The sequence below is a fragment of the Callithrix jacchus genome, chromosome 2 (assembly GCF_049354715.1).
Source record: "Callithrix jacchus isolate 240 chromosome 2, calJac240_pri, whole genome shotgun sequence".
Lineage (NCBI taxonomy): Eukaryota > Metazoa > Chordata > Mammalia > Primates > Cebidae > Callithrix > Callithrix jacchus.
The window spans coordinates 154,587,432-154,613,531 of record NC_133503.1 but is presented as its reverse complement, the minus strand read 5'-3'; the positions used below and the strand labels follow the sequence as shown (position 1 = coordinate 154,613,531).

The 26,100-nt window shown below is 36.1% G+C and overlaps 1 protein-coding gene across 1 annotated transcript in view; it reads left to right on the top strand.

Annotated features, from left to right (window-relative positions):
- The window catches only part of MTREX (Mtr4 exosome RNA helicase), a 110,830-nt gene that overhangs the window by 9,576 nt on the left and 75,154 nt on the right, over positions 1-26,100 (top strand). The window contains exons 2-9 of the mRNA XM_002744961.6: positions 4,896-5,033; positions 6,670-6,736; positions 9,586-9,648; positions 11,201-11,313; positions 21,811-21,985; positions 23,129-23,219; positions 24,695-24,819; positions 25,849-25,947. Coding sequence (XP_002745007.1) covers positions 4,896-5,033; positions 6,670-6,736; positions 9,586-9,648; positions 11,201-11,313; positions 21,811-21,985; positions 23,129-23,219; positions 24,695-24,819; positions 25,849-25,947 — 871 coding nt within the window. The remainder of the gene's footprint in view (positions 1-4,895; positions 5,034-6,669; positions 6,737-9,585; positions 9,649-11,200; positions 11,314-21,810; positions 21,986-23,128; positions 23,220-24,694; positions 24,820-25,848; positions 25,948-26,100) is intronic.

Sequence of the window (26,100 nt, the reverse complement as noted above, 5' to 3'; positions counted from 1 at the left end):
TCTGTTCAAGGAGAATTACAAAATACTGTTCAAAGAAATCAGAGAAGACACAAACAAATGGAAAAACACTCCATGCTTATGAATAGGAAGAATCAGTATCATTAAAATGGCTATCGTGTCCACAGCAGTTTGCAGATTGAATCCTATTCCTATCAAACACTAGTGACATTTTTTGCAGAACTAGAAAACGCTATTTTAAAATTTACATGGAACCAAAAGTAGCCAAGGCAATCCTAAGCAAAAAGAACAAAGCTGGAGGCATCACGTTACCCAACTTCAAACTATTCTACAAGGCTGCAGTAACCAAACAGCATGATACTGGTACAGAAACAGGCACATTGACCAATGGAACAGAACAGAGAGCCAGAAATAAGGCTGCACATGTACAGCCATCTGATCTTTGGCAAAGCTAACAAAACCAAGCAATGGAGAAAAGACTTCCTATTCAACAAATGGTGCTGGGATAACTGGCTAGCCATATGCAGAAAATTGAAGGTGGACCCCTTTCTTATGCCATATATAAAAATCAACTCAAGATGAATTAAAGACAAATGTAAAACCCAAAACTATAAAATCCCTGGAAGACAACCTAGGCAGTATCATCCTGGACTTAGAAATGGGCAAAGATTTTATGACAAAGACACCAAAGGCCATTGCAACAAAAGCAAAAATTGACAAGTGGGATCTAGTTAAACTTGAGCTTCTGTATAGCAAAAGAAACTATCAACAGAGTAAACAGGCAACCTGCAGAATGGGAGAAAATTTTTTCAAACTATGCAAAATTTAAGGAACTTAAATTTATGAGAGAAAAATAACCCTATTAAAATGTGAACAAAGGATATGAACAGAAATTTCTCAAAAGACATACATGGGGCCAAGAAGCATATGAAAAAACGCTCAATATCACGGATCTTTAGAGAATTACACATCAAAACCACAATGAGATACCTTCTTAACACCAGTCAGAATGGCTGTTGTTAAAAAGTAGAGAAATAACAGATGCTGTCGAGGTTGCAGGGAAAGGGGATCACTTATAAACTGTTGGTGGGAGTGTAAACCAGTTCAGCCATTGTGGAAAGCAGTATGGCGATTCATCAAAGAGCTAAAAACAGATATACCATTAGACCCAGCAATCTCATTATGGGTATATACCCAGAGGAATATAAAGCATTCTACCATAAAGACACATGCATGCAGATGTTCATTGCAGCACTGTTCACTATAGCAAAGACATGGAATCAACCCAAATGCCCATCAATGACAGATTGCATAAAGGAAATGTACATACACATCATGAAATATTATGCAGCCATGAAAAAGAACAAGATCATGTCTTTTGCAAGAATGTGGATGGAGCTGGAGGCTATTATCTTTAGCAAACTAACACAGGAACAGAAAACCAAATACTACATGTTCTTGCTTCTAAGTGGGAGCTAAAAGATAAGAACTTATGAACACAAAGAAGGAAACAACAGACACTGGGGTCTACTTGGAGGGAGGGTGGAAGGAGGGAGAGGAGCAGAAAAGAAAACTCTTGGGCACTGGGGGTAATACCTAGGTGATGAAATAGTATGTACAGCAGACCCCCATGACATGTGTTTACCTGCATAGCAAACCTTCACATGTACACCCAAACCTAAAATAAAAGTTAAGAAAAAAAAAACCCAAATACTTCTGCTTGGCGCATGTTCTTCTCTGAGTAAGAGACAGTGGTTGTGCACAACAGTCAGTGCTTAACTTCTGTTACAGGTAGAACTAAATGTCATTTCAGGTAGTGTGATAACTTAAACCTTTTTATTTGACATAATTTCAGACTTAGAGAAAAAAAGAATGATACCAAAATTCTTGCACACCTTCATGCAAATATTCTAAATTTTAACATTTTACCACATTTACTTTATCCTCCCTTCCTCCTCTTTCTTTCCATACATATATATGTATATGTGTATATTTGTGTATATATACTTTTTTCTGAACTGTTTAATTTGCAGATATGTTGCCCATTTACATCTAAATTCTTAAGTTGCTTAGTGTGTATTTTCTGAAAATGAGAGCATTCTTTTATGTAACCACAGCACAGTTTATAATTCTCAAAACTAGGAAATTATGTATTGATACAGTACTGTTATCTACAGACTTACCCAGATTTTGCCAGTGCTTTAATGTCCTTTATAAGAAAATAATTCCATATAGGATTAAATGATTTGGTTGTCATGTCTTTTTTGTCTCATGTAGTGTGTACTAGTCTTTGAATTTCATGACCTTGACATTTTAGAAAGTGTTGCTAGGTGTAGCCAAATTCCTCTATAGGTTAGAGATTGATTTTTATCCTCTGTAATTACAGGCTAGTTATCCCAGTTTGGGTTTATTGGCCAATTAGTTATCATTAGTTGTTGGCCAACTTTGTTGTTTGGGTCTAATGGCCAATTTAGTGCTCTTTCTTGTACTTTATGTAGAGCATGCTGCTTTTATGAACTAAGAAGTGTAACATTCTTAGATGATTTCAAGGAATCTTATCCTTAAAAAGTAAGCCGGTTATCTACAAAACTGCATTTCCAGCCTTTCTGGATAACTCAGATGTTTCCATCAAGTGTGTGCAGGTTCCACATGTGACACACATAATAAGCTATTAAAGAAGTAACTGGAGTCCCAAAAGTTTGACATGCAATTATTAAAGAATAATATAGCACTTCTGACCAGAAGTGTTCTACCATGAATTTCAGTTTCTCAAAGTTTTGAGAACTTTGATGTTTCTTTGTTTTATTGATTTTGACCAGCTCCTAATAGAATGTTTTAAATACCGTGGCTTAGTTGCTGCTTACTTATTCAGAGACAGAATACTAGAATGTTACACCTACAAAGGGTCTTAGTTATTGTCAAATATTTTATTTTACTGAGGCCCAAGGATGTTGATGGCCTGTCCAGAAGACGTTCACATAAGTAATCAGCAACAAATATGGGTCTAGAATTAATAGCTTTATCGCAAAATTGGGAGTGACAGAGTTTTCAGATTTTAGGTTTTGCTAAGTGTCAAAGAATGGACTTCATTATGAAAATATTGCTCAAGGATATGGATCAGTATTATTTTGTTATCCTTTATTAAAAATTCTTTAAATAAAACATAAAAGTGCAGATTGTGGGATGGATTTTTAGAGTGTGTGCACACATCCATGCAGCCACCATTCTGTACAAAAAAATAGAATATTACAGAAACTCCACTGTGTCCCTTAAAAAAATGTCCTGATAACATGTGTTAGTTTTTTTGGTTTGGGGCTGCTATGTAAGTGGAATCATTCAAAGTATATTTTTATGTTTGGCTTTGGCTCAACATTGTGCAATTCATGACTGTAAATGGAGTAGCAGTTCTCAAAGTGTGATTGTTTTGTTAGGAGATCAGAAGGGCAGAGTCACAGTTTTCCAAAAAGTCTTTTTAACATACCCTGTCCTTTTTCAATTATATTTCTGTTTAAGGCTAGATTTTTCTTCATATGCTTCAACCAAAAATGTGTCAGAAACAGGTGAGAGTCCTGCTGTTTCTGTTAAGCCTGACATGAGAGATTTGCCAAAATATAAAACCTATGCCATTCTCATTAAAAGTTTTTTAGAAAATACTTATTTTTTTAACCAAAAATGTTACTCATGTTAATATATAGTGGTTTTGCTGTTGCCATTTTAAAGTGAATTAAGTATTTTAAAAATTTTTAGTTAATATCTAATCCTGTAAATATCAGTAGATATAACCACATAAACAAAATTCAGTATAGTTTCTCATAACTTTTAAGAATGAGAAAGGATTCTGAAACCAAAAAGTTTGAGCCACTGACCTAGTATTATCTAATTTACATTTTCATTATAAGTAATGATGTTGAGCTCCTTTTCATGTGCTTGTTTCCCATTTAGATGCTTGTTGCCCATTTAGATATCCTCTTTTTTAAAGTGCCTAAGTCCTTTGCTCATTTTTTTTTGTGTGTGTTCTTTTAAAAATTGATTTATGGTCCTCACCCCTAATTTTGTGTCCTGGTTAAGAAGTCCTGAAGATAATTTTCTCATTTTATCTTCTAGATTCTTTGTTGTTTTTGCCTTTTCACAGTTAGATCTAAAATTCACATGGAATTGATTTTTCTGTATGATGAGGTAAAGGTCAGATTGAATTCCCCTATGGATATTCAGTCTACCAAACATCTTTTTTTTTTTTTTTTTGAGACAGGGTCTCACTCTGTCTCCCAGGACTCACTCTGGAGTTCAGTGGCGTGATCTTGGCTCACTGCAGCCTCTGCTTTCTGAGTTCAAGCAATTCTTCTGTCCAAGCCTCTAGAGTAGCTGGAACTACAGCCATGCACCATCATACCCAGCTCATTTTTTGTATTTTTAGTGGAAATGGGGTTACACCGCATTGTCCAGGCTGGTTTCGACCTCCTGAACATTAAGTGATCCACCTGCCTTGGCTTCCCAAAGTGCTTAGACCCAGTGTGCTTGGCTCCAAACATCATTTATTATTACTACTTTTCACCAGCAAATCTAACCAGACAAAAAAATTTTCTTCCAAATAGTGTTATGCCTTTAGAGAAAGCATTAAATACTTGTTATAGGTACTCATGTTAATGTCTAATGGTGTTTTAACCTATAGTTTTAAAGAAAATGTATTTAATGGTTATATTAATGCAAGTTTTAAAATAATGTTAAACCTTCAAAGAAAAATGAAATACAAATGCAGTAGTATTCAGTTTTACTGGTTATAAAGTTAAGATATTCTGGGCTTTAGCCAATTGTTATTTGTAACATTCATATTTTTAAAACCTGACTTTCTGTTAATGGTATGGAGAAGTATTTTATGATGTTGCCCTTAAAGTAAAAGTGGATACTGCAGAATTCATTCTAAAATATTTACTTTTCAGGAAACGTTTTGATGGTAAATTACCATCGGAATCAACTAATAATGGAAACAATAAGAGAGATGCAGATTTCGAAGGTACAGATGAGCCCATTTTTGGAAAGAAGCCCAGGATAGAAGAATCAATAACTGAAGACTTAAGGTAATATTTCCATAGTCCTAAATGTTAGTAACTCATAATTTAGGTGGTTAGATGAGATTTAAAAAATTGTTTCCATGTTGATATTTAGATATACGCCCGTGTTAGAGAAATGAAGATATTATTTGTATTTTTATACAGGCATGTAAATATAGAACACTTACCTAAGTTTGGGGAATTGGAAAGCAATATAGAAAATACTCATCTTTTAATACTTTAGAATCCAATTTTGAGAAAAAAAATCTTAAAACCTGATTATTTTAAAAAGAAATACATATTCTTTGTTAATGCCTCAGGAAGAGGTTAACTGAAAGAGTGGAATAAAAGGAAAAAATAAAACTGACCCAATGGAAGTGAGAAGAAACATTAGAGGGAATTAGATTTTCATTGCTGCATGTAGAATAGCTACACATCTCCAGACTTCTGCTATGGGAGTCTGTGGCTGGGATCTCTGGTTTCTGATTTTGGAAGCTGGAGCTTTCTAAAAGTTGATACCAACTAGTAGCCTTGGTTGACCTGTTTTCTACTGTGGTAATGATCTTTACAATTTTGCTTCTCCCTTCTTATGTGCCATATTTGAACTTGGCACTATTGTTATAGTTAGTAAAATTATTTCCTATAAATGGTGATAGATATGTCCCTGAAATATTTAAGATGCACTGTTTTCCCAAGCTACTGTAGTAAGTTACAAAATAATATTTATAGTTTAAAGTCATTGTTACTTGTTGTTTGTAAATTTTGAGTTTGTCCAAAGTAGTAGTATTGACTTAAATATCAGAAGTACAATAACTTAAGAGAATAATGAATGTAGCACCAGAAATACATCTATTTTTCTTCAACTTATCCACAATTTTGTCTTTTCAGAGTTTATCTAAGCAGAGAACCTAGATAAGCATAATGTAGGATTTTGTTGAGAATAAGGAACTTTTTTTTTTTTTGAGACAGTGTCTCATTCTGTCACCCACCCAGGCTGGAGTGCAGTGGTGTGATCATGGCTCATTGTAGCCTCAGTCTCCCCAGGGTCAGATGATTCTCCTACCTCAACGTTTTGGTAGCTGGGACTACAGGTGTGTGCCACCACACCCAGTAACTTTTGAGTTTTTTGTAGAGTTGAAGTTTTGCCATATTGCCCAAGCTTGTCTTTAACTCCTGGGCTCAAGTGATCCACCCGCCTCAGCCTCCCAAAGTCTTGGGATTACAGGAGTGAGCCACTGTGCCTGACCAGGAACACTTCAATAAATAATAGCAACAAATCAATTGGGCTAGTTTATTTTATACTTTCTATTGTGTAATGGTTTCTAGCCAGCTTATGTTTTGAAGTGGTGACAGTGCTTGGTAGAGGTACTTCTTATTCAAAATAGTTACTGGAACTAAGCTGATATAATTATTTGAATAATCACTTGGCAGTCTGTTCTGTATATATAATAAAAGATGTTAACTGGCCATTTTTAATTTTCAGTATATATTTACATAATGTGAAAAATTTCTATGTATTCTTAATAGCCAAAGTTTTTCCTACTTGGAATACTGATGATTGGACAGTGTTGTTTTCTTTAACAGTGCAGTTGGGAGGCTTATTACCAAATTATAGAAAAGTAATTTATTTTTGTGTAACTTCAAGCAATTTTTTTTTTTTAAGTTTGGCAGACCTGATGCCTAGAGTCAAGGTACAATCAGTTGAAACTGTTGAAGGTTGTACACATGAGGTAAGCACAAACAGCATACAGAAGGTTCGTGTTATAAATGGGATTTTTCTTTGAACTATATAGTGTGATACAGCAAACAGTTTAGCCTTGAGGGCCTTGGAAACAGTAAATAGTTTCTATGGGATACCTAATGGAAGAGTTGGGGCCTTGTATTTAAACTTGGGTTCAGATCCTGCCCCAACATTTTTCCTAACTATAATCTTAGGTAAATTTCCTAACCTCTTTGTTTATTTTTAAGTTTTTAAATGGGCAACGAAGGGATCTACCTTGTGGTATGGTTGTGAGGATTATAAAAGTAAATTAGGTAAAGTACCTAGCACAGAGTAGGTAGATTTTTAGAATATTCAGACTCCTAGAGTCAAGTAACAGTGCTACTTTTGCAGGTTACATGCTATTTCATATCTTGCTCCAGTGACTGATAATTTGCGGTTTCTTTGTTCTGCCAGGAGATGTTGGTCAGTGATAGCTTACAGTATCCATTTAGAAGTGAGAATTTATACACATTAGGGACATAATGAAACTATAACACTTTCCTTCTCTTAAACTTTTTATTACAATACAAACATTATAGTAAGTTTTTTTTTTTTTTTTTTGAGATGGAGTTTCGCTCTTGTTACCCAGGCTGGGGTGCAATGGCGCGATCTCGGCTCACCGCAACCTCCGCCTCCGGGGTTCAGGCAATTCTCCTGCCTCAGCCTCCCGAGTAGCTGGGGATTACAGGCACACGCCACCACGCCCAGCTAATTTTTTGTATTTTCAGTAGAGACGGGGTTTCTCGTCTCGTGTTGACCAGGATGGTGTCGATCTCTTGACCTCGTGATCCACCCGCCTCCGCCTCCCAAAGTGCTGGGATTACAGGCTTGAGCCACCGCGCCCGGCCCTAGCAAGTTATTTTTATAGATAATTGGAGAATCTCAGTAAAAGTCTGTTGAATAAGCAGAGTAATCCAAATTAACAAAAAAGTTTATAATATAGGTTTAGAACTTTTTATTTTTTTATTATTATTTTTTTTTAATTTTTTATTGGATTATAGGTTTTGGGGTACATGAGCAGAGCATGCAAGACAGTTAGAACTTTTTAAAAAAAACTTTAGGTTCAGGAGGTACATATGCAGGTTTTTTTTTGTTTTTTTTTTTTTGAGTCAGTGTCTTATTGTGTCATCCAGGCTGGAGTGCAGCAGTGCGATCTCGGCTCACTGCAACCTCTGCATTCCAAGCTCAAGTGATCCTTCTGCCTCAGCCTCCCAAGTAGCTGGAATTAAGGGTTTTTTTTTTTTTTTTTTTTGTATTTTTATTAGAGACGGGATTTCACTGTGTTGGCCAGGCTGGTCTCAAACTCCTGACTTCAAGTGTTTCACCCATCTCTCCCAAAGTTTTGGGATTACAGGCGTGAGGCACCGCGCCTAGCCGTGTGAAGTTTTGTTATGTAGGTATGTTGCTGAGGTTTGGGCTTCAGTTGAACTTGTCACCCGAATAGTGAACATACTACCTAATAGGTATTAAATAGTTTTTCAATCCTTTCCCGCCCCTCTTCTGCTTTTGGAGACCTCAGTGTCATTCCCATCTTTATGTCCATGTGTACCCTATGTTTAGCTCCAACTAAACATAGTGAGAATATGCTGTGTTTGGTTTTCTGTTTCTGCCTTAAATCATTTAGGATGATTGCCTCCAGCTGCATCCATGTTACTGCAAAGGACATGATTTCTAGAAATTTATCTTTTGAAATACTTATTTTTCAACTGAAAGTCTCTTAGGTTTCCTTAGAAATAGCACATAGTGTCTGACAGGTATGATGTCCATTTAATCATTTATTCAAGATATGTTAGACCCTATTTAGTTGTCTGGGCATATAAAAGTTGGAAAAACAAACACTGCTGGGTGTGGTGGCTCACGCCTGTAATCCCAGCACTTTGGGACGCCGAGGCAGGGGGATCAGGAGTTGGAGACCAGTCTGGCCAACATGGTGAAACCACTGCTCTACTAAAAATACAAAAAAAATTAGCCGGGTACGGTAGTGTGCACCTGTAATCTTGGGGAGGCTGAGGCAGGGGAATTGCTTGAACCAGGGAGGTGGAGGTTGCAGTGAGCCAAGATCGCACCACTGCACTCCAGCCTGGACAACAGAGCAAGAGACTCTGTCTCAGAAAAACAAACATAAATGCAAACCCTGTCCTCAAGAGGTCAAAAGCCCTTTCTGTGCTCCACAGTTACCTTTAAGCCCACCATTCTGTCGCTTCTCACTTTCTGAGCAGGGTGACTTTTCCTCTTCACAAGCTTTAGGATATCAAGTTGTAATGTCCTCTGATTATAACCTCCATCACCAAGCCTGTTTGCACCTGTCACGTTCCCCTTCCAAAGTAAGATTGATTGTTCTGCCAGTGTTCTTGGTTCTATCTTATCCTGTCTCCGCAAAGACTTTATTAATTTCCTTTTCCCTTAACTATTTCTAGAGTCTCCTTTTTTCTAACTGCGGTTCCCTGTCAGCATATGAGCATTAGAAAGTTTCTCTTTTTGTTTTATGTTGTTTTCTATTCACTGTGTTGTTATTCTCTGTTGTAGTCATTTAAACCTTAATAAACAACACAGTTTCTTCTGGGAAATAAACATCAGTTTTCAGTTATTACCGTTAGACAAATGTGAGTAGATGTCATTTTTGAGTGTTGAAATGAGCTAAATTTTGCCTTGTTCTTAAACACAATTATTTGATTTATAGTGTCCGAGACAGTTAAAGTTCATTACTCTAGTTCATCAGTTTCATTTTCCAAACCATCATTTATTATGGAATGCTCAACACATAAGTTCTCAAACAGTTGGTGAGGGTTTTTTGTTTCTTTTTTACTTTGTTATCAGGTTGCACTTCCTGCAGATGAAGATTATTTACCACTTAAACCTCGAGTTGGAAAAGCTGCTAAGGTCTGTACTTTGGGTGATACAGTTTGTACAGTTTTGTGAGACTCTCTTTTTCTTAAAATTCTTAAGCTGTTTCAAATGAGATTTTTATGTTTCCCAGAACATATGTATGTATATGTTAAGAACAAGCCAGCTAAAGACAGATACAGTGAGAACTGAATCAGTAAACAACCATGCTGGAAACCAGCCATAATATGAAGAAACTTTAAAATACTAAAATTGTGATTCTCAGCCTTTTAAAAGAATGTAATAAAAGTTATTAACCATTCTTCAGAAAAATATACAGAAGTACTAGTTTTTGTCTATAATTGTAGGGTTTTAACAGGCTTCTAATGAAACTCAAACTCTGTGCTTTATTAGATGGATTTTGAAGACCTGATAGACCTTAAAAGGCCAAGAATTTTTTTTTCCTTTGAGATGAAGTCTCACTCTGTTACCATGCTAGAGTGCAATGGTGTGATTTCAGCTCACTGCAACCTCCACCTCCGGGTTCAAGTGATTCTCTTGCCTCAGTGCCCCAAGTACCTGGGACTACTGGCTTGCACCACCATGCCCAGCTAATTTTTGTATGTTTAGTAGAGACAGGGTTTCACCATGTTGGCCAGGATAATCTTGGTCTCCTGACCTTGTGATCCGCCACTTTGGCCTCCCAAAGTGCTGGGATTACAGGTGTGAGCCACTGTGCACTGCCTAAAAGGTCAATAAATTTTTAAGGTTAAATTTTCCAATTTTCCAAGTAATTTTCTGTAAATAAAAAAGGCAATATGGTAGAGTGTGCATAAACTCTTAAAGTCTGATAGATGTAATATTCTGCCTCTACAGAGTGAACTTAATTGAGAGATGTAACTTTTCAGCCTCAGAGTTCCTACCTATGAAAGGAAATAGTCTGGGTGCAGTGGCTCACGCCTGTAATCCCAGCACTTTGGGAGGCCGAGGTGGGGAGATCACCAGAGGTCGGGAGTTCAAGACCAGCATGGCCAACATGATGAAACCCTTTCTCTACTAAAAATATAAAAATTAGCCGGGCATAGTGGCGCATGCCTGTAATCCCAGGTACTCAGGAGACTGAGGCAGGAGAATTGCTTGAACCTGGAAGACGGAGGTTGCAGTGAGCCAAGATCTTGCTATTGGACTCCAGCCTGGGGGACAAGAGTGAGATTTTTGTCTCCAGAAAAAAAAAAGAGAGAGAAAGGAAATAATATCTATGGTGGGGGCTGTTGTGAAAATTAATAATAATATATGGAAAATTTGTTACACAGTGCCTGGCCACAGAGCTTGTTTTTAATAAATGGTAATGATTATTTTATTATTAATATAATATATACCAATATAATGTAATAATAGAAACGTTAGCAGAATTCGCTTTTGTGCTGTTTGAACAAAAATGTGGTTTACTCTTCCTTATTTTCACTAGTGCATAGTATATTTTCTAAATAGAATAATAAAGGAATACTTTGAGAATGCTTTTGGGGGTAGCCTGCTTGTGTTTTGATTTTAAGTATGCTGTGATATGGCTAGATGTTTTTATGCAGTTATTAATATTTTGTTTTTATAGGAATACCCATTCATTCTTGATGCTTTTCAAAGAGAAGCCATTCAGTGTGTTGACAATAATCAGTCTGTTCTAGTATCTGCACATACATCAGCAGGAAAAACAGTATGCGCTGAGTGAGTAGCTTTCTTTTTAAAATCACTTTGTTTCTTATTTCACTCTTTACAACTTTTTGTTTGTTTGATTTCTGCAAGTGAAGATGGTTTTACTTGTCCCTTTTGAACAATTTCTTTTTCTTGTCTTATTGAACCTCTACTACAATGTTTAATTGAAGTGATAAAAGAGGACTCTTATCTTGTTCCTCAAGCTTTCATCGTTAAGCATGATATTACCTGTCAGTTTTTTCATAGATGCTTTTTATTTATCATTTTGAGGAACTTCTGTTCCTACTTTGCAGAGATTTTGTCTGCATGTATATATAGACATATATATATGTCTATGTTTATAAAATACTTAGATACTGGATTTTGTCAAGTGCTTTTTCGCATCTATTGACGTGATTTTTTTCTTCTACGTAGTCATGACACACTGCAGCCTTGACCTCCTGGGCTCAGGCGATCCTCGTGCCTCCCTACTAGGTGGGACTACAAGCATGTACCATCACACCTGGCTAATTTTTTATTTCTTTTTTAGAGACAACTCAGGGTCTCACAGTGTTGCTCAGACTGGTCTCAAACTCCTGGGCTCAAGCAATCCTTCCGTCTTGGGATTACAGCATAAGCTACCATGCCTGGCCATGTTTTTGATATTTTTCTTAAATAATTTCACATGTCTGACAAGCTATGTTTGATCTTGTTTTCTGTACAGCATCATTTCCCTTCTGTCTGAAGAAATTCCTTTAGCATTTATTATAGTGCAATTCTACTGATGGGAAAATTTTTTAACTTTTGTATGTCTGAAAATCTTATTTTTGAAAGATATTTTCCTTTGTAATAGAATTGTATTTTAAGAATGCCTTTGGACTTGCACTGGCAATAATCTAGTATAATGTTGGATAGTAGTCAGAGTGCCTTATTTCTGATATGAGGAGAAAAATGTTCAGTCTTTCACCATTAAGTATGATGTTAGCTGCTTTTTTGCAGGTTGCTCTTTATGAGAATGAAGTTGTTTCCTTCTATTCTTAGTAGGGAATAAATGAAAATAAACAAAAATTGGGAATTTTTAATGAAGATGTGTTTGTGAATGATTTGTCCATCTGTTGAAGTAATCATGTGATATTTGCTTTTTATTCTCTTAGTGTACTGTATTAAATTTTCTATTATTAAACCAGCCTTGTATTCCTGGAATAAATCTGGTTGTTTATGGCAGATGATCATTTGTGTATGTTGCTAATTTCAGTTTGCTAGTACAGTTGTCACTCAGTTTCCAAGGAGGATTGGTTCCCAGACCCCCTCATATAACAGAATCCACAGGTGCTCAAGTTTCTGTAGTAGCCCCTGTGGAACCTTGAGTTAACAATTGTCTCCCTGTATCCATGGGTTCCTTGTCTTGCAAATGCAGTAGTATATATTTTTTTTTATATTACCTGCTATATTTATTATATATATTTATTTATTTATTTATTTTATTGCATTTTAAGTTTTGGGGTACATGTGCAGAACATGCAAGATAGTTGCATAAGTACACATGTGGCAGTGTGATTTGCTGCCTTCCTCCCCTTCACCCTCATCTGGCATTTCTCCCCATGGTATCTCTCTCCAGCTCCCCCCCACTGCTGTCCCTCCCCTATTCCCCTCAACAGACCCCAGTGTGTGGTGCTCCCCTCCCTGTGTCCATGTGTTCTCATTGTTCATCACCCGCCTATGAGTGAGAACATGCGGTGTTTCGTTTTCTGTTCTTGTGTCAGTTTGCTGAGAATGATGTTCTCCAGATTCATCCATGTCCCTACAAAGGACACTAACTCATCATTTTTGATTGCTGCATAATATTCCATGGTGTATATGTGCCACATTTTCCCAGTCCAGTCTATCATCGACGGGCATTTGGGTTGGTTCCAGGCCTTTGCTATTGTAAACAGTGCTGCAATGAACATTCGTGTACATGTGTCCTCATAGTAGAACAACTTAAAGTCCTTTGGATATATACCCAGTAATGGGATTGCTGGGTCAAATGGAATTTCTATGTCTAGGTCCTTGAGGAATCGCCACACTGTCTTCCACAATGGTTGAACTAATTTACACTCCCACCAGCAGTGTAAGAGTGTTCCTATTTCTCCACATCCTCTCCAGCATCTGTTGTCTCCGGATTTTTTAATGATCGCCATTCTAACTGGCATGAGATGGTATCTCAATGTAGTTTTGATTTGCATTTCTCTAATAACCAGTGATGATGAGCATTTTTTCATATGTTTGTTTGCCTCATGTATGTCTTCTTTTGTAAAGTGTCTGTTCATATCCTTTGCCCATTTTTCAATGGGCTTTGTTTTTTTTTCTTGTAAATCTGTTTGAGTTCTTTGTAAATTCTGGATATCAGCCCTTTGTCAAACGGGTAAACTACAAAGATTTTTTTCCCATTCTGTTGGTTGCTGATTCACTCTAGTGACTGTTTCTTTTGCCATGCAGAAGCTGTGGAGTTTGATTAGGTCCCATTTGTCTATTTTGGCTTTTGTTGCCAATGCTTTTGGTGTTTTGGTCATGAAGTCCTTGCCTACTCCTATGTCCTGGATAGTTTTGCCTAAATTTTCTTCTAGGGCTTTTATGGTGCCAGGTCTTATGTTTAAGTCTTTAATCCATCTGGGGTTAATTTTAGTGTAAGATGTCGGGAAGGGGTCCAGTTTCTGCTTTCTGCACATGGCTAGCCAGTTTTCCCAACACCATTTGTTAAACAGGGAATCCTTTCCCCATTGCTTGTTTTTGTCAGGTTATCAAAGATTGTATGGTAGTAGATATGTTGTGTTGCCTCCAATGCCTCTGTTCTGTTCCATTGGTCTATATCTCTGTTTTGGTACCATTACCATGCTGTTTTGATTACTGTAGCCTTGTAGTATAGTTTGAAGTCTGGTAGTGTGATGCCTCCTGCTGTGTTCTTTTTGCTTAGAATTGACTTGGCTATGCGGGCTCTCTTTTGGTTCCATATGAAGTTTAAGGTGGTTTCTTCCAGTTCTGTGAAGAAGGTCATTGGTAGCTTGATGGGGATAGCATTGAGCCTGTAAATTACTTTGGGCAGTATAGCCATTTTCACGATATTGATTCTTCCTAACCATGAGCATGGAATGTTTCTCCATCTGTTTGTGTCCTCTCTTATTTCGTTGAGCAGCGGTTTGTAGTTCTCCTTGAAGAGGTCCTTTACGTTCCTTGTTAGTTGTATTCCTAGGTATTTTATTCTCTTTGTAGCAATTGTGAATGGTAGTTCGTTCTTGATTTGGCTCTCTTTAAGTCTGTTATTGGTGTATAGGAATGCTTGTGATTTTTGCACATTGATTTTGTATCCTGAGACTTTGCTGAAGTTGCTTACCAGTTTCAGGAAATTTTGGGCTGAGATGATGGGGTTTTCTAAATATACAGTCATGTCATCTGCAAATAGAGACAGTTTGACTTCCTCCTTTCCTAATTGAATACTCTTTATTTCTTTTTCTTGCTTGATTGCTTTAGCTAGAACTTCCAATACTATATTGAATGGGAGTGGTGAGAGAGGGCATCCTTGTCTACTGCCAGATTTCAAAGGAAATGCTTCCAGTTTTTTCCTGTTCGGTATGCTATTGGCTGTGGGTTTGTCATAAATAGCTTTTATTTTGTGATATGTTCCGTCGATACCTAGTTTATTGAGAGTTTTTAGCATAAAGGGCTGTTGAATTTTGTCAAAGGCCTTGTCTGCATCTTTTGAGACAATCGTGGTTTTTGTCTTTGGTTTTGTTTATGTGATGGATTATGGTTATGGACTTGTGTATGTTGAACCAGCTTTGCATCCCCAGGATGAAGCCTACTTGATCATGATAAATAAGCTTTTTGATGTGCTGTTGCAATCAGTTTGCCAGTATTTTATTGAAGATTTTTGTATTGGTGTTCATCATGGATATTGGCCTGAAGTTTTCTTTTTCAGTTGAGTCTCTACCAGGTTTTGGTAACAAGTTGATGCTGGTCACATAAAATGAATTAAGGAGGATTCCCTCTTTTTGTATTGTTTGGAATAGTTTCAGAAGAAATGGAACCAGCTCCTCTTTGTATATCTGGTAGAATTTGGCTGTGAACCCATCTGGACCTGTACTTTTTTTGGTTGGTAGGCTATTGATTGCTGCCTCTACTTCATCCCTTGTTATTGGTCTATCCAGGGTTTCAGCTTCTTTCTGGTTTAGGCTTGGGAGGTGTAAGTGTCCAGGGATTTATCCATGTCTTCCAGGTTTACTGGTTTGTGTGCATAGAGTTGTTTGTAGTAATCTCTGATGGTAGTTTGTATTTCTGTGGAATTGGTGGTGATATCCCCTTTATCATTTTTTATTGCATGTATTTGATTCTTCTCTGTTTTCTATTAGTCTCGCTAGCCATCTGTCTGTTTTGTTGATCTTTTCAAAAAACCAGTTCCTGGATTCATTGATTTTTTTTGAAGGGTTTTTTGTGTCTCTGTCTCCTTCAGTTCTACTCTGATCTTAGTTATTTCTTGTCTTCTGCTAGCTTTTGAGTTTTTTTGATCTTGCTCCTCTGGCTCTTTCAATTTTGATGATAGGGTGTCGATTTTAGATTTTTCCTTGTTTCTCATGTGGGCATTTATTGCAATAAGTTTCCCTTCAGACACTGCTTTAAATGTGTCCGAGAGATTCCGGTAAGTTGTGTCTTCGTCCTGGTTGGTTTCGAAGAACATCTTTAGTTCTGGCTTTATTTCATTGTTTATGCAGTCAACACTCAGAAGCAAGTTTTTCAGTTTCCAAATAGTTTTGCATATATAACTGAGTTTCTTAATTCTGAGTTCTAATTTGATTGCGCTGTGGTCTGTTAGACTGTTCATTATGATTTCTGTTCCTCTGCATTTGCTGAGGAGTGATTTGCTTCCAATTTTGTGGTCAATTTTAGAGTCAATGTGATGTGGTGCTGAGAAGAATGTATATTCTGTGGATTTGGTGTGGAGTGTTCTGTAAATGTCTATTAGGTCCACTTGGTCCAGCTCTCCATTCAAGTCCTGGATGTGCTTGTTAATTTTCTGTCTTGTTGATCTGTCTAATAGTGACAGTGGAGTGTTGAAGTCTCCCAATATTGTGTGGGAGTCTAAATCTGCTTTTAGGACATTAAGAACTTTATGTATCTGGGTGGTCCTGTGTTGGGGGTTTATGTATTTAGGATACTTAGCTCTTCTTATTGGATTGATTCTTTTACCATCATGTAATGTCCTTCTTTGTCTCTTTTGATATTTGTTGGCTAGAAGTCCATTTTATCAGAGACTAGGATTGCATCCCTTGCTTTTTTTTTGTTCTCCATTTGCTTGGTAAATCTTCCATCTCTATTTTGAGTCTATGTGTGTCTTTGCACATGAGATGGGTTTCCTGAATACAGCACACCAATCAATGCGTCTTGACTTTTTATCCAGTTTGCCAGTCTATGTCTTTTGATTGGGGCATTTAGACCGTTTACATTCAATGTTAATATTGTTATGTGTGAATTTAATCCAGCCATTTTGTTACTGGCTGGTTTTCTTGCCCATTAGTTGACTCAGATTCTTCATTATGTTATTGGTCTTTTCCATTTCGTATGCTTTTGCAATGGCTGGTACTTGTTCCTTTCCATGTTTAGTGTTTCTTTCAGGAGCTCTTACAAGGCAGGTCTGGTGGTAACAAAATCTCTCAGTAATTGCTTGTCCATAAAGGATTTTATTTTTCCTTCACTTACGAAGCTTAGTTTGGCTGAATATGAAATTCTGTGTTGAAAGTTCTTTTCTTTAAGGATGTTGAATATTGGCCCCCACTCTCTTCTGGCTTGTAGGGTTTCTGCCAAGAGATCGGATATGAGTCTGATAGGCTTCCCTTTGTGGGTGACCTAACCTTTCTCTCTGGCTGCCCTTAGCATTTTTTCCTTTATTTCAACCCTGGTGAATCTGATGATTATGTGCCCTGGAGTTGCTCTTCTTGAGGAATATCTTTGTGGAGTTCTCTGTATTTCTTGGATTTGAATGTTGGACTGCCTTGCTAGGCTGGGGAAGTTCTCCTGGATAATATACTGGTGAGTGTTTTCCACCTTGGATTCATTCTCCATGTCATATTCAGGTACAACGATCAAGTGTAGATTAGGTCTTTTCATATAATACCATATTTCTTGGAGGCTTTGTTCATTTCTTTTCACTCTTTTTTTTTCACTCTTTTTTCTCTTGTCTTGCCTTCTCTTTTTATTTCATTGAGTTGATCTTCAATCTCTGATATACTTTCTTCTGCTTGATCGATTCGGCTATTAAAACTTGTGTTTGCTTTGTGTAGTTCTTGTGCTGTGTTTTTCAGCTCCATCAGGTTGTTTATGTTCTTCTCTAAACTGGTTATTCTAGTTAGCATTTTGTCTAACCTTTTTTCAGGTTTTTAGTTTCTTTGCATTGGATTAGAATGTGTTCCTTTAGCTCGGAGAAGTTTGTTATTACCCACCTTCTGAAGCCTGTTTCTGTCAATTCGTGGAACTCTTTCTATCATGTTTTGTTCTGGTGTTGGTGAGGAGTTGTGATCCCTTGAAGGAGAAGAGGTGTTCTGGTCTTTGATGGTTTCACTTTTTTTTTTGCACTGGTTTTTTCCCATCTTCGTGGATTTATGTAGCTCTGATCTCAGGGAGCTGCTTGATGAGGTCGGTTGTCTGCCTGTCAAGGCACTACTCTACAGTAGTATATTTTCAGTCCTCAGAACCTGCCTGTGTAGAAAGCTGACCGTGTTTTATTCTAGACTTTTGTGTCATCATGAGGAATATTGGTATGTCATTTTCTTATAAAGTCTTTGACATTGGTATCGGGGTAATACTGATCTCTTAAAGTAAGCTGGAACTTTTCCCTCCTGTTGTGTTTTCTGTAAGACTTTGTGTATTTTGTATACTTCTTAAATGTTTGATAGAATTCACTGTTGAAGCCATTTAAGCCTAGGCATTTTGTTTTGGAAATATTTTTAATTCCTAATTTAATTTCCTTTCTTTTCAAGCCAATTTTGGTAAACGTGTCTATCTAGAAATGTTTTCTTTTATGAGAGAGGGTCTTGCTGTAAACCAGGTTGGAATGCAATGGCAGGATCGGGGCTCACTGCAGCCTCTTTCTCCCAGGCTCAATTGATGCTCCCACCTCAGCCTCCTGAGTAGCTGGGAGTAGAGACGTGTACTACCACACCCAGCTAGTTTTTGTATTTTATTTATTTATTTTTTATTTATTTTTGTAGAGATAGGATCTTTGTTGCCCAGGCTGGTCTTGAGCTCCTGGACTCAAGCAATCCTCCTGCCTCAACCTCCCAAAGTGTTAGGATTACAGGTACAAGTCACCTTGCCTAGCTAAGAGTGTGTGTGTGTGTGTGTGTGTGTGTGTGTGTGTGTGTGTGTATATTTTTTTTTGAGATGGAGTTAAGCTCTTGTTACCCAGGCTGGAGTGCAATGGCGCAATCTCGGCTCACAGCAACCTCTGCCTCCTGGGTTCAAGCAATTCTCCTGCCTCAGCCTCCCGAGTAGCTGGGACTACAGGCATGTGCCATCATGCCCAGCTAATTTTTTGTATTTTTAGTAGAGACAGGGTTTCACTATATTGACCAAGGATGGTCTCGATCTCTTGACCTAGTGATCTACCTGCTTTGGCCTCCCAAAGTGCTGCGATTATAGGCGTGAGCCACCACGCCCTGCCCAAGTGTGTGTGTATTTTTTGAGACAGTCTCGCTCTGTCACCAGGTGCCAGGCTGGAGTGCAGTGGCGCGATCTTGGCTCACTGCAACCTCCGCCTCCCGGGGTCAAGCAATTCTTCTGCCTCAGCTTCCTGAGTAGCTGGGACTACAGGTGTGCACCACCATGCCCAGCTAATTTTTGTATTTTTTTAGTAGAGATGGGGTTTCACCATGTTGGCCAGGATGGTCTTGATCTCTTGACCTTGTGATCCACCCGCCTTGGCCTCGCAAAGTGCTGGGATTACAGGTGTGATCCACTGTACTTTGAGTAGAAATTTCTTGAGGTTTTAGATAATCTTTATATTTAATATAAGTGTTTATAAATCTATAAAATTTCTCTCTTAGTACTGCTTAAAATGCATCCTATAAACTTTGATAATATTGTGTTTCATTTTCATTTAATTCACTTTTTCATTTCTCTTTTGATTTCTTCATGTGTTGTTTACTTTTCAAACGTGATTTTCCATATACTTTGCCATTTGTTATTTCTAATTTAATTTGTGCTTAGAGAAGATACTTTATGAAATTTCAGTAATTTAATTTAATGATTCATATGGTTGGACTCATATTTGCCTTTTGTTGTTGTTTTGTGGGTCTTTTGGTATATTTCTCATGTTTTTTTGATCCTTGGTTTTCCTCCTTTACTGCCTTCTATTTTGTTTAACAAATATCTTTTAGTGTACCATTTTAATTTCTCTTTTGACTTCTTTGCTTTCTTTATTTATGTTTTTAGTGGCTATTCTATTTAGGGCTTACAGTATGCATATTTAACTAAATCACAATCACAATTTCTGTGAATTATTGAAAACTTGCTCTAATATTCTCATTTTTGTACTATTTAATGTCCTATATATTTCAACTACATATGCTGTAAATTTAGTAATACAGTATCTGTAACACAATATAATCATTGCTTTAAATCATGTTATGTTTCTAAAAATATTAAATGTTAAAAGTTTTATGTATACCTTTATATACATAAATAGTCTTGATTGTTCTGTTTTATGGTATGGTTTCCTTTCAGTTTGAAGGTCTTTTAATAAATATTTCTTGCATAGTAGTTTTATTTTGCTTTCATTTTTGAAATAGATATAGAGTTGCTGATTGACAGTTTTTTTTCCTTAGCATCATTCTATTGATAATTTTTTCATTCTACTCCATTATTTCTGATGAGAAGTCAGCCTAAATTATGTTGTTCTCTTTTATGTGCTGAGTTTTTCTGTTTCAACTCTTCAAAGCCTCTCTTTGCCTTTGTCATTTCGAAGTTTAACTATGACATTTCTAAGTATGGTTCTTTTTCATTTTTTCCTGCTATGTTAATTGAGCTTCTTGGATCTCTAGATCAATGTCATTTAAACATATGAAGTGTTTTATTGTTAATTTTTCAATTTTTTTATACCTTTTTCTCATTTTGGAACTTCCATTGGGATGCTTGAGGATGTCTTGCAGATCTCTGAGTGTCTCTTACTTTTCTTCTATTTCTCTCTTTAGATTTGATAATTTATCTCAATTTATCTTCATGTTCATTAATAACATTTTTCTCATCACAAATCTGCTTATAAGCCCATCTAGACAATTTTTCCTTTTGATTGTTAATCTGTAGACTGTCTTTTTCTTTGAGACAGTCTCACTCTGAAACCCAGGCTGGAGTACAGTCACATGATTTTGGCTCATTACAACCTCTGCCCCCTGGGTTCAAGCAATTCTCTTTCCTGAGCCTCCCAAGTAGCTGGGATTACAAATGTACACCATCATATCCAACTAATTTTTGTATTTTCACTGGAGGCAGGGTTTCCCCATGTTGGCCAGGCTGATCTCGAACTCCTGGCCTCATGTGATCCAACCACCTCACCCTCCCTAAGCGCTGAGATTATAGGTGTGAGCCACTGCACCCGGCCTAATCTGTAGACTTTCCATTTGATTATGTTGTTAATAGTTTTGGTTTCTTTGTTGAGATAGTAAGTCTCTTATGACTGCTTCTTTTTTCCTACATATGGATCATACTTTCCTGTTTCTTTTTATATCTTGCAATTATTTCTTGAAAAGTTTAGATAATGTATGTAGCACTTCTATATTTTCTTCTTATGTATCTCTCTTACAATTCATATATGATGTTTGGACAACTTCTGATTTTTAAAAAATTGCTTATTTCACTATTTTGGGAGTTGGCTAGGATGAATGTTATTTTTATTTCCCCAAACACATCATAGTAAGGCTATTAGGGGCAGGAACTGAACTTTAAATAAGGAGGATCTACTATAATGTTAAGTTTAATGCTGATACCATTGTCTACATTTAAAGAAAAACAAACAAAACTGCTCTATTGTGTTCTCTTAATAGCCATTGAAAAATTTTTCCATAATCAGAACCTACTGTAGTTTTCAGAGTACTGGTTAACTGTTACATGTGGGGAAAGAATACATATTAACTTACTTGTGAAACTTGGGGAGGAAATACTTCATTTTTCCAGGGACTATAAGCACTTTATTGTCTGTGTACCTTTGAACTCACAGACAGAGGCTCTAAACTTTTGGAGGCCTGTCTTAGAACCAAACGTGTTTTCCTTGCAATAAATAGGGTAACTGTTAGTAATCTATTGGTATTAGTAATTAAGTTGCATTAACTCTGAAGGAACAGAGTTCATATTTGTTATAATTATTAGTATAATAGGGTGTTAATGTTCTTCAGAGTCCATTCAAGATAAGTAATTAGGGAAAATTCAAATAGAATTTAAATATTAACAGAATTTTGAAAGTCATAATTTAAAGGAAAAGTTTTATGATTATTTGTTTTCACATTTTAGGTATGCCATTGCATTGGCTTTAAGGGAAAAACAGCGTGTAATATTTACCAGCCCAATTAAGGCTCTTAGTAACCAGAAATACCGTGAAATGTATGAAGAATTTCAAGATGTTGGTCTGATGACTGGTGATGTTACTATTAATCCTACAGCATCTTGTCTTGTTATGACCACAGAGGTAATTGATATAGTGCCTCATCTGACTTTTCCTTTTTAATTAAATTAATGTGACTATTCAGTTAGAACATGTAATGTTTTATTGGTTGCTCTACTTATAATACTTTATTTTCTGATTAGACAGGCAAAATGGATAAAATTTATCTTAAAATGTTCTGATAACATTAAAATTCAAAATTATCATTATTATTTGCTTTGTAGATACATTTTTTTTCAGGGTTTTTAAAGTTTATTACTTTCAGTGGCATGAAAATATTTTATTGGTTTTGTATACATAGTTTTAAGGATTCGAATATATAGTTTTATATAGATAGTGGCTCTTTGTTTTATGTGATTTTTTTTTTCTATATCTGAGTGTTGATACAAGTAGATGAGTAACTAATTTTTTGAAGAGTACAGTATTATGTTTACCTTCTTCCCATAATTGCAGTTAAGTCTTGCATATTCTTATAATAGAATTCATTTTGGACATGACTAGCTATCTCTACTTAGTATTTTTGTACATACTTTAATTATATCTTTGCATTTTCCAAGGATATGGTACAATGGTGAGCATAAATTAGCTTCTGGTTTGGAGAACCAGCTAAAGGCATTGCTCACTTTTTATTTTGTTGCCTCATTAAAGTTTATTTTCCATTTTCAAAACTTGCCTTCATCTGTGGAAGGTTTTCTTTAACTTTAAAAGTTAGAATAATTGCCAGGAAGTAATCCATATTGTTAAGAAAATAAGGCAGAAAAAAATGGGCAAACATTCAGGGATGATCCAGTGTTTTGAATAGAGGATAATTTAAGTTGCACTTATATTTTAGAAAGTATGAATCTTGGGACGGTGCTGTGTATATAAAGAAGTTGTGTCATATTCTAGATATATGGAGAGTAGGGGTGATAATTCTCTCTGTGGATTGTATCTGTTGAGTAACTGTTTTGAAGCTATTTTTTATGAGAAAAGGATATACAATATAATATATATGACAATATTAAATATTACTTTAATTTTGTTAAATAGTAATTTCTCTAACCCCTTAAAATTATTTTAATATTTCCGTTTAATAATATTCACAATTCCTTGTTGGAGAAAACAACTTTTGTTTATTAGTTGCTATGCCAGTATCCAACTAAATAAATCTTTTACTTTTTTCTTTAGATTTTGAGAAGTATGCTGTACAGAGGTTCTGAAGTTATGCGAGAAGTTGCTTGGGTTATATTTGATGAAATTCATTACATGAGAGATTCAGGTATATTCAGTGTTGAAATATATATCATGTATTTCCCTTCAGAATGGCATTAGGAATTTTGAAAAAGATATTGTTAAATTTTGCTTCTGGTTTTTGTGTGGGTAGAGTTCTAATAAGCTGTTGCTTTTTTATTTTTTATTTATATTTTTATTTTTGAAACAGTTTCACTCTGTTGCCCAGGTTGGAGTGCAGTGCTGGGATCATGGTTCACTGCAGTCTTGATCTCCTACCTCAGCTCCCCACATAGCTGGGACAACAGGCATGCACCACCACACCTGGCTAATTTTTGTTTGTTAGTAGAGATGGCATCTCACAATGTTGTGCAGACAGGTTTTGAACTCCTGGACTCAAGTGATCCTCCCATCTTGGCCTCCCAAGTGCTGGGATTACAGGCATGAGCCACCTCACCCAGCCTTGCTTTCAAGTACAGCTCCTTAAATAGTAACTTTTGCTGGGTGAGAAATGCAAATTCAAACAAAGCAAAAGGAATTAAAATCTGACGTGCTTCTTACAGAGAGCTCACCAGTAGAACTAATGTTACAGAATTTCTAAAACTTCTGGCTTTCAAAGTTAACTTTCCTAAGTTTTATTTAGTTTAGTAACTATGAAATACATGTTTATGGTAAAAAAATAAATAAAAAGTGAGGATTATGAAATAAAAATGAACAAAAAGGAAAACTTACAAATGTTTCTTAGGCTGTTACATGATCAATGAAAAAGTAAGTATGCTTGGAATTTTTAGGGTGCTGGCAGGGCTAACATTAACAGACATATTGAAAAGTTAAATGTTTATATGTACACACTTAAAGTAAGATTTGGTTTTTATTTAAACTTACTTAATCAGCCCGTATTTATGGAGAAAGTAATAGAATTTAAGAAATCATTTATCCTTTGACTATTTCACCCTTTTCAAATTTATAAAATTAAGCTCTTAACAGAGTTGTTTTCGTTTTAGAATCAGAAATCCTTTGTTGATTTGTTTTTTTTAGGAGGGAAGCTGTCAAACTGATTTTTCTGGCTTTTTCCATTTTAATAAAAATGACTTACAGTTTTATCATTCATCAAGTCTTTCTTTCGTCTCCAAAAGATCACGAGGATAATTTGAGTGAACGATGCCATCTGGAATAGTAATAGGATCTTCTAAATTTGTTGACAACTTTCTACAAGTCAGTAACCGCTACTTTTCAATGTGAAGTAGAAATAATGTTCCACTGCCTTGTCATTGAGGCTCTCACTAGGTTGTTTGGAAAGATTCACCCTGGAATTGCTCTTCGTAGGCTATTTCAGAGTACATTGTATTTATAGGGGTTAGTCTACTAATTTTCTACTGGATAAGTAGTTTTCCGTAACGTTCTGTGGCTTAAAGTACTCTTGGGTAAAGTCTGCATTTCTAACGATAAAGCTTCAGAGACTATAATTTTAGATACTATCGCAAAGTGACAATATAGTCCAAGGTATATATTTATTCTTTTCAGAACGTGGTGTAGTATGGGAAGAAACTATTATTTTGCTTCCTGATAACGTCCACTATGTCTTTCTTTCGGCTACTATTCCAAATGCCCGACAGTTTGCTGAATGGATTTGCCATTTACATAAACAGGTATTTTTTCTTCCTTTTTTGATGTCTTCAACATTCAAAATGTTACAGATCAGCCTTGATCTACTCTCCCTATGCTTTTTTCCTGATGTTGTCCAAAATAAACATTTTAATGTTAAACTACTTCTCAAATTAAGCAGCTTATCAAAATTAACTGACTGGCTTTTTAGAAATGTTGATATCTGAGCCCCATCTCAAACCCACTATATCTAAATCTCAGGGAACAGTGCTCCGATTTTCAAAATTTCCCAGATTGATTCTGATGATCTGCCAGGTGTAGAAACTACTGCATTTACTCAGTTATCCATGAGTACACAGAATTTCCCCTAATGTCTTGGTGCCAGGAAAAGCTAGACATCCCTTCAGCATTTGATTTGATTTTTCTCATGTAAATACAAACTTTTTACTGACTTTTTCTGTTTTGCCTTTCTAGTCTGATTTTAGCATCTGTATAGGCTTGTAACAGACATTTGAATTTATTCTTGCTTTCATTTTTCTGCCCTTAATTTTCCTTTACACTGATATTTTCATGAGCTTACCTGTTTATAAGCTCTCTGATAGTATTTTTGTGACATTGCCCCATATCACTTCTATAGGATAGAAACCCAGTGGATCTTGAGGAGCTAGATCAACCTACTGCTTCAGGTTTTGAAAAGCCTGGGTGGGGCAGAAAATTTCCATTTTACCTGACAAATCCTTTTTATCACCATACTCCCCCTCCATAGAAAAATAAACATCTTTCAGTAATTATAGCATCCCAGGGCTAGGTAATGGGTAATTGATGCTCAGATCATGTATTTGGCCATGGTTAGGGAATGAGTAAGTTGGGAAGATGGTAGTATAATTTCATAAACCTAATTTTTCCAGATTTTTCCCGTCATTGGCTTTTAGTGAATTATTTTGAAGTGTTTTCTTTTTGAAATGTTGAATTTATTACTTTATTTTCTTAAGATCTTTTAGGTTGGAGTAAGATACAGTTTTATTTTGTAGAAACAAAATTTTGTATGTATAATTATTTCTTTCTTTTTACAGCCTTGTCATGTAATTTACACAGATTATCGGCCCACTCCATTGCAACACTACATTTTTCCAGCAGGGGGAGATGGCCTGCATCTTGTGGTTGATGAAAATGTAAGAGAGTAATTGTCCTTTTTAAATCTGTAATGTCATGGTTTATTGTTAATACCTTTTTTTAAAAAATTTTGAATTAGAGGAGAATGTCAGGCATCCATTTGTTTGTCTTAGTTTTAATCAAGCAATCTTGATTTTTTTTGTGTGTTTGTT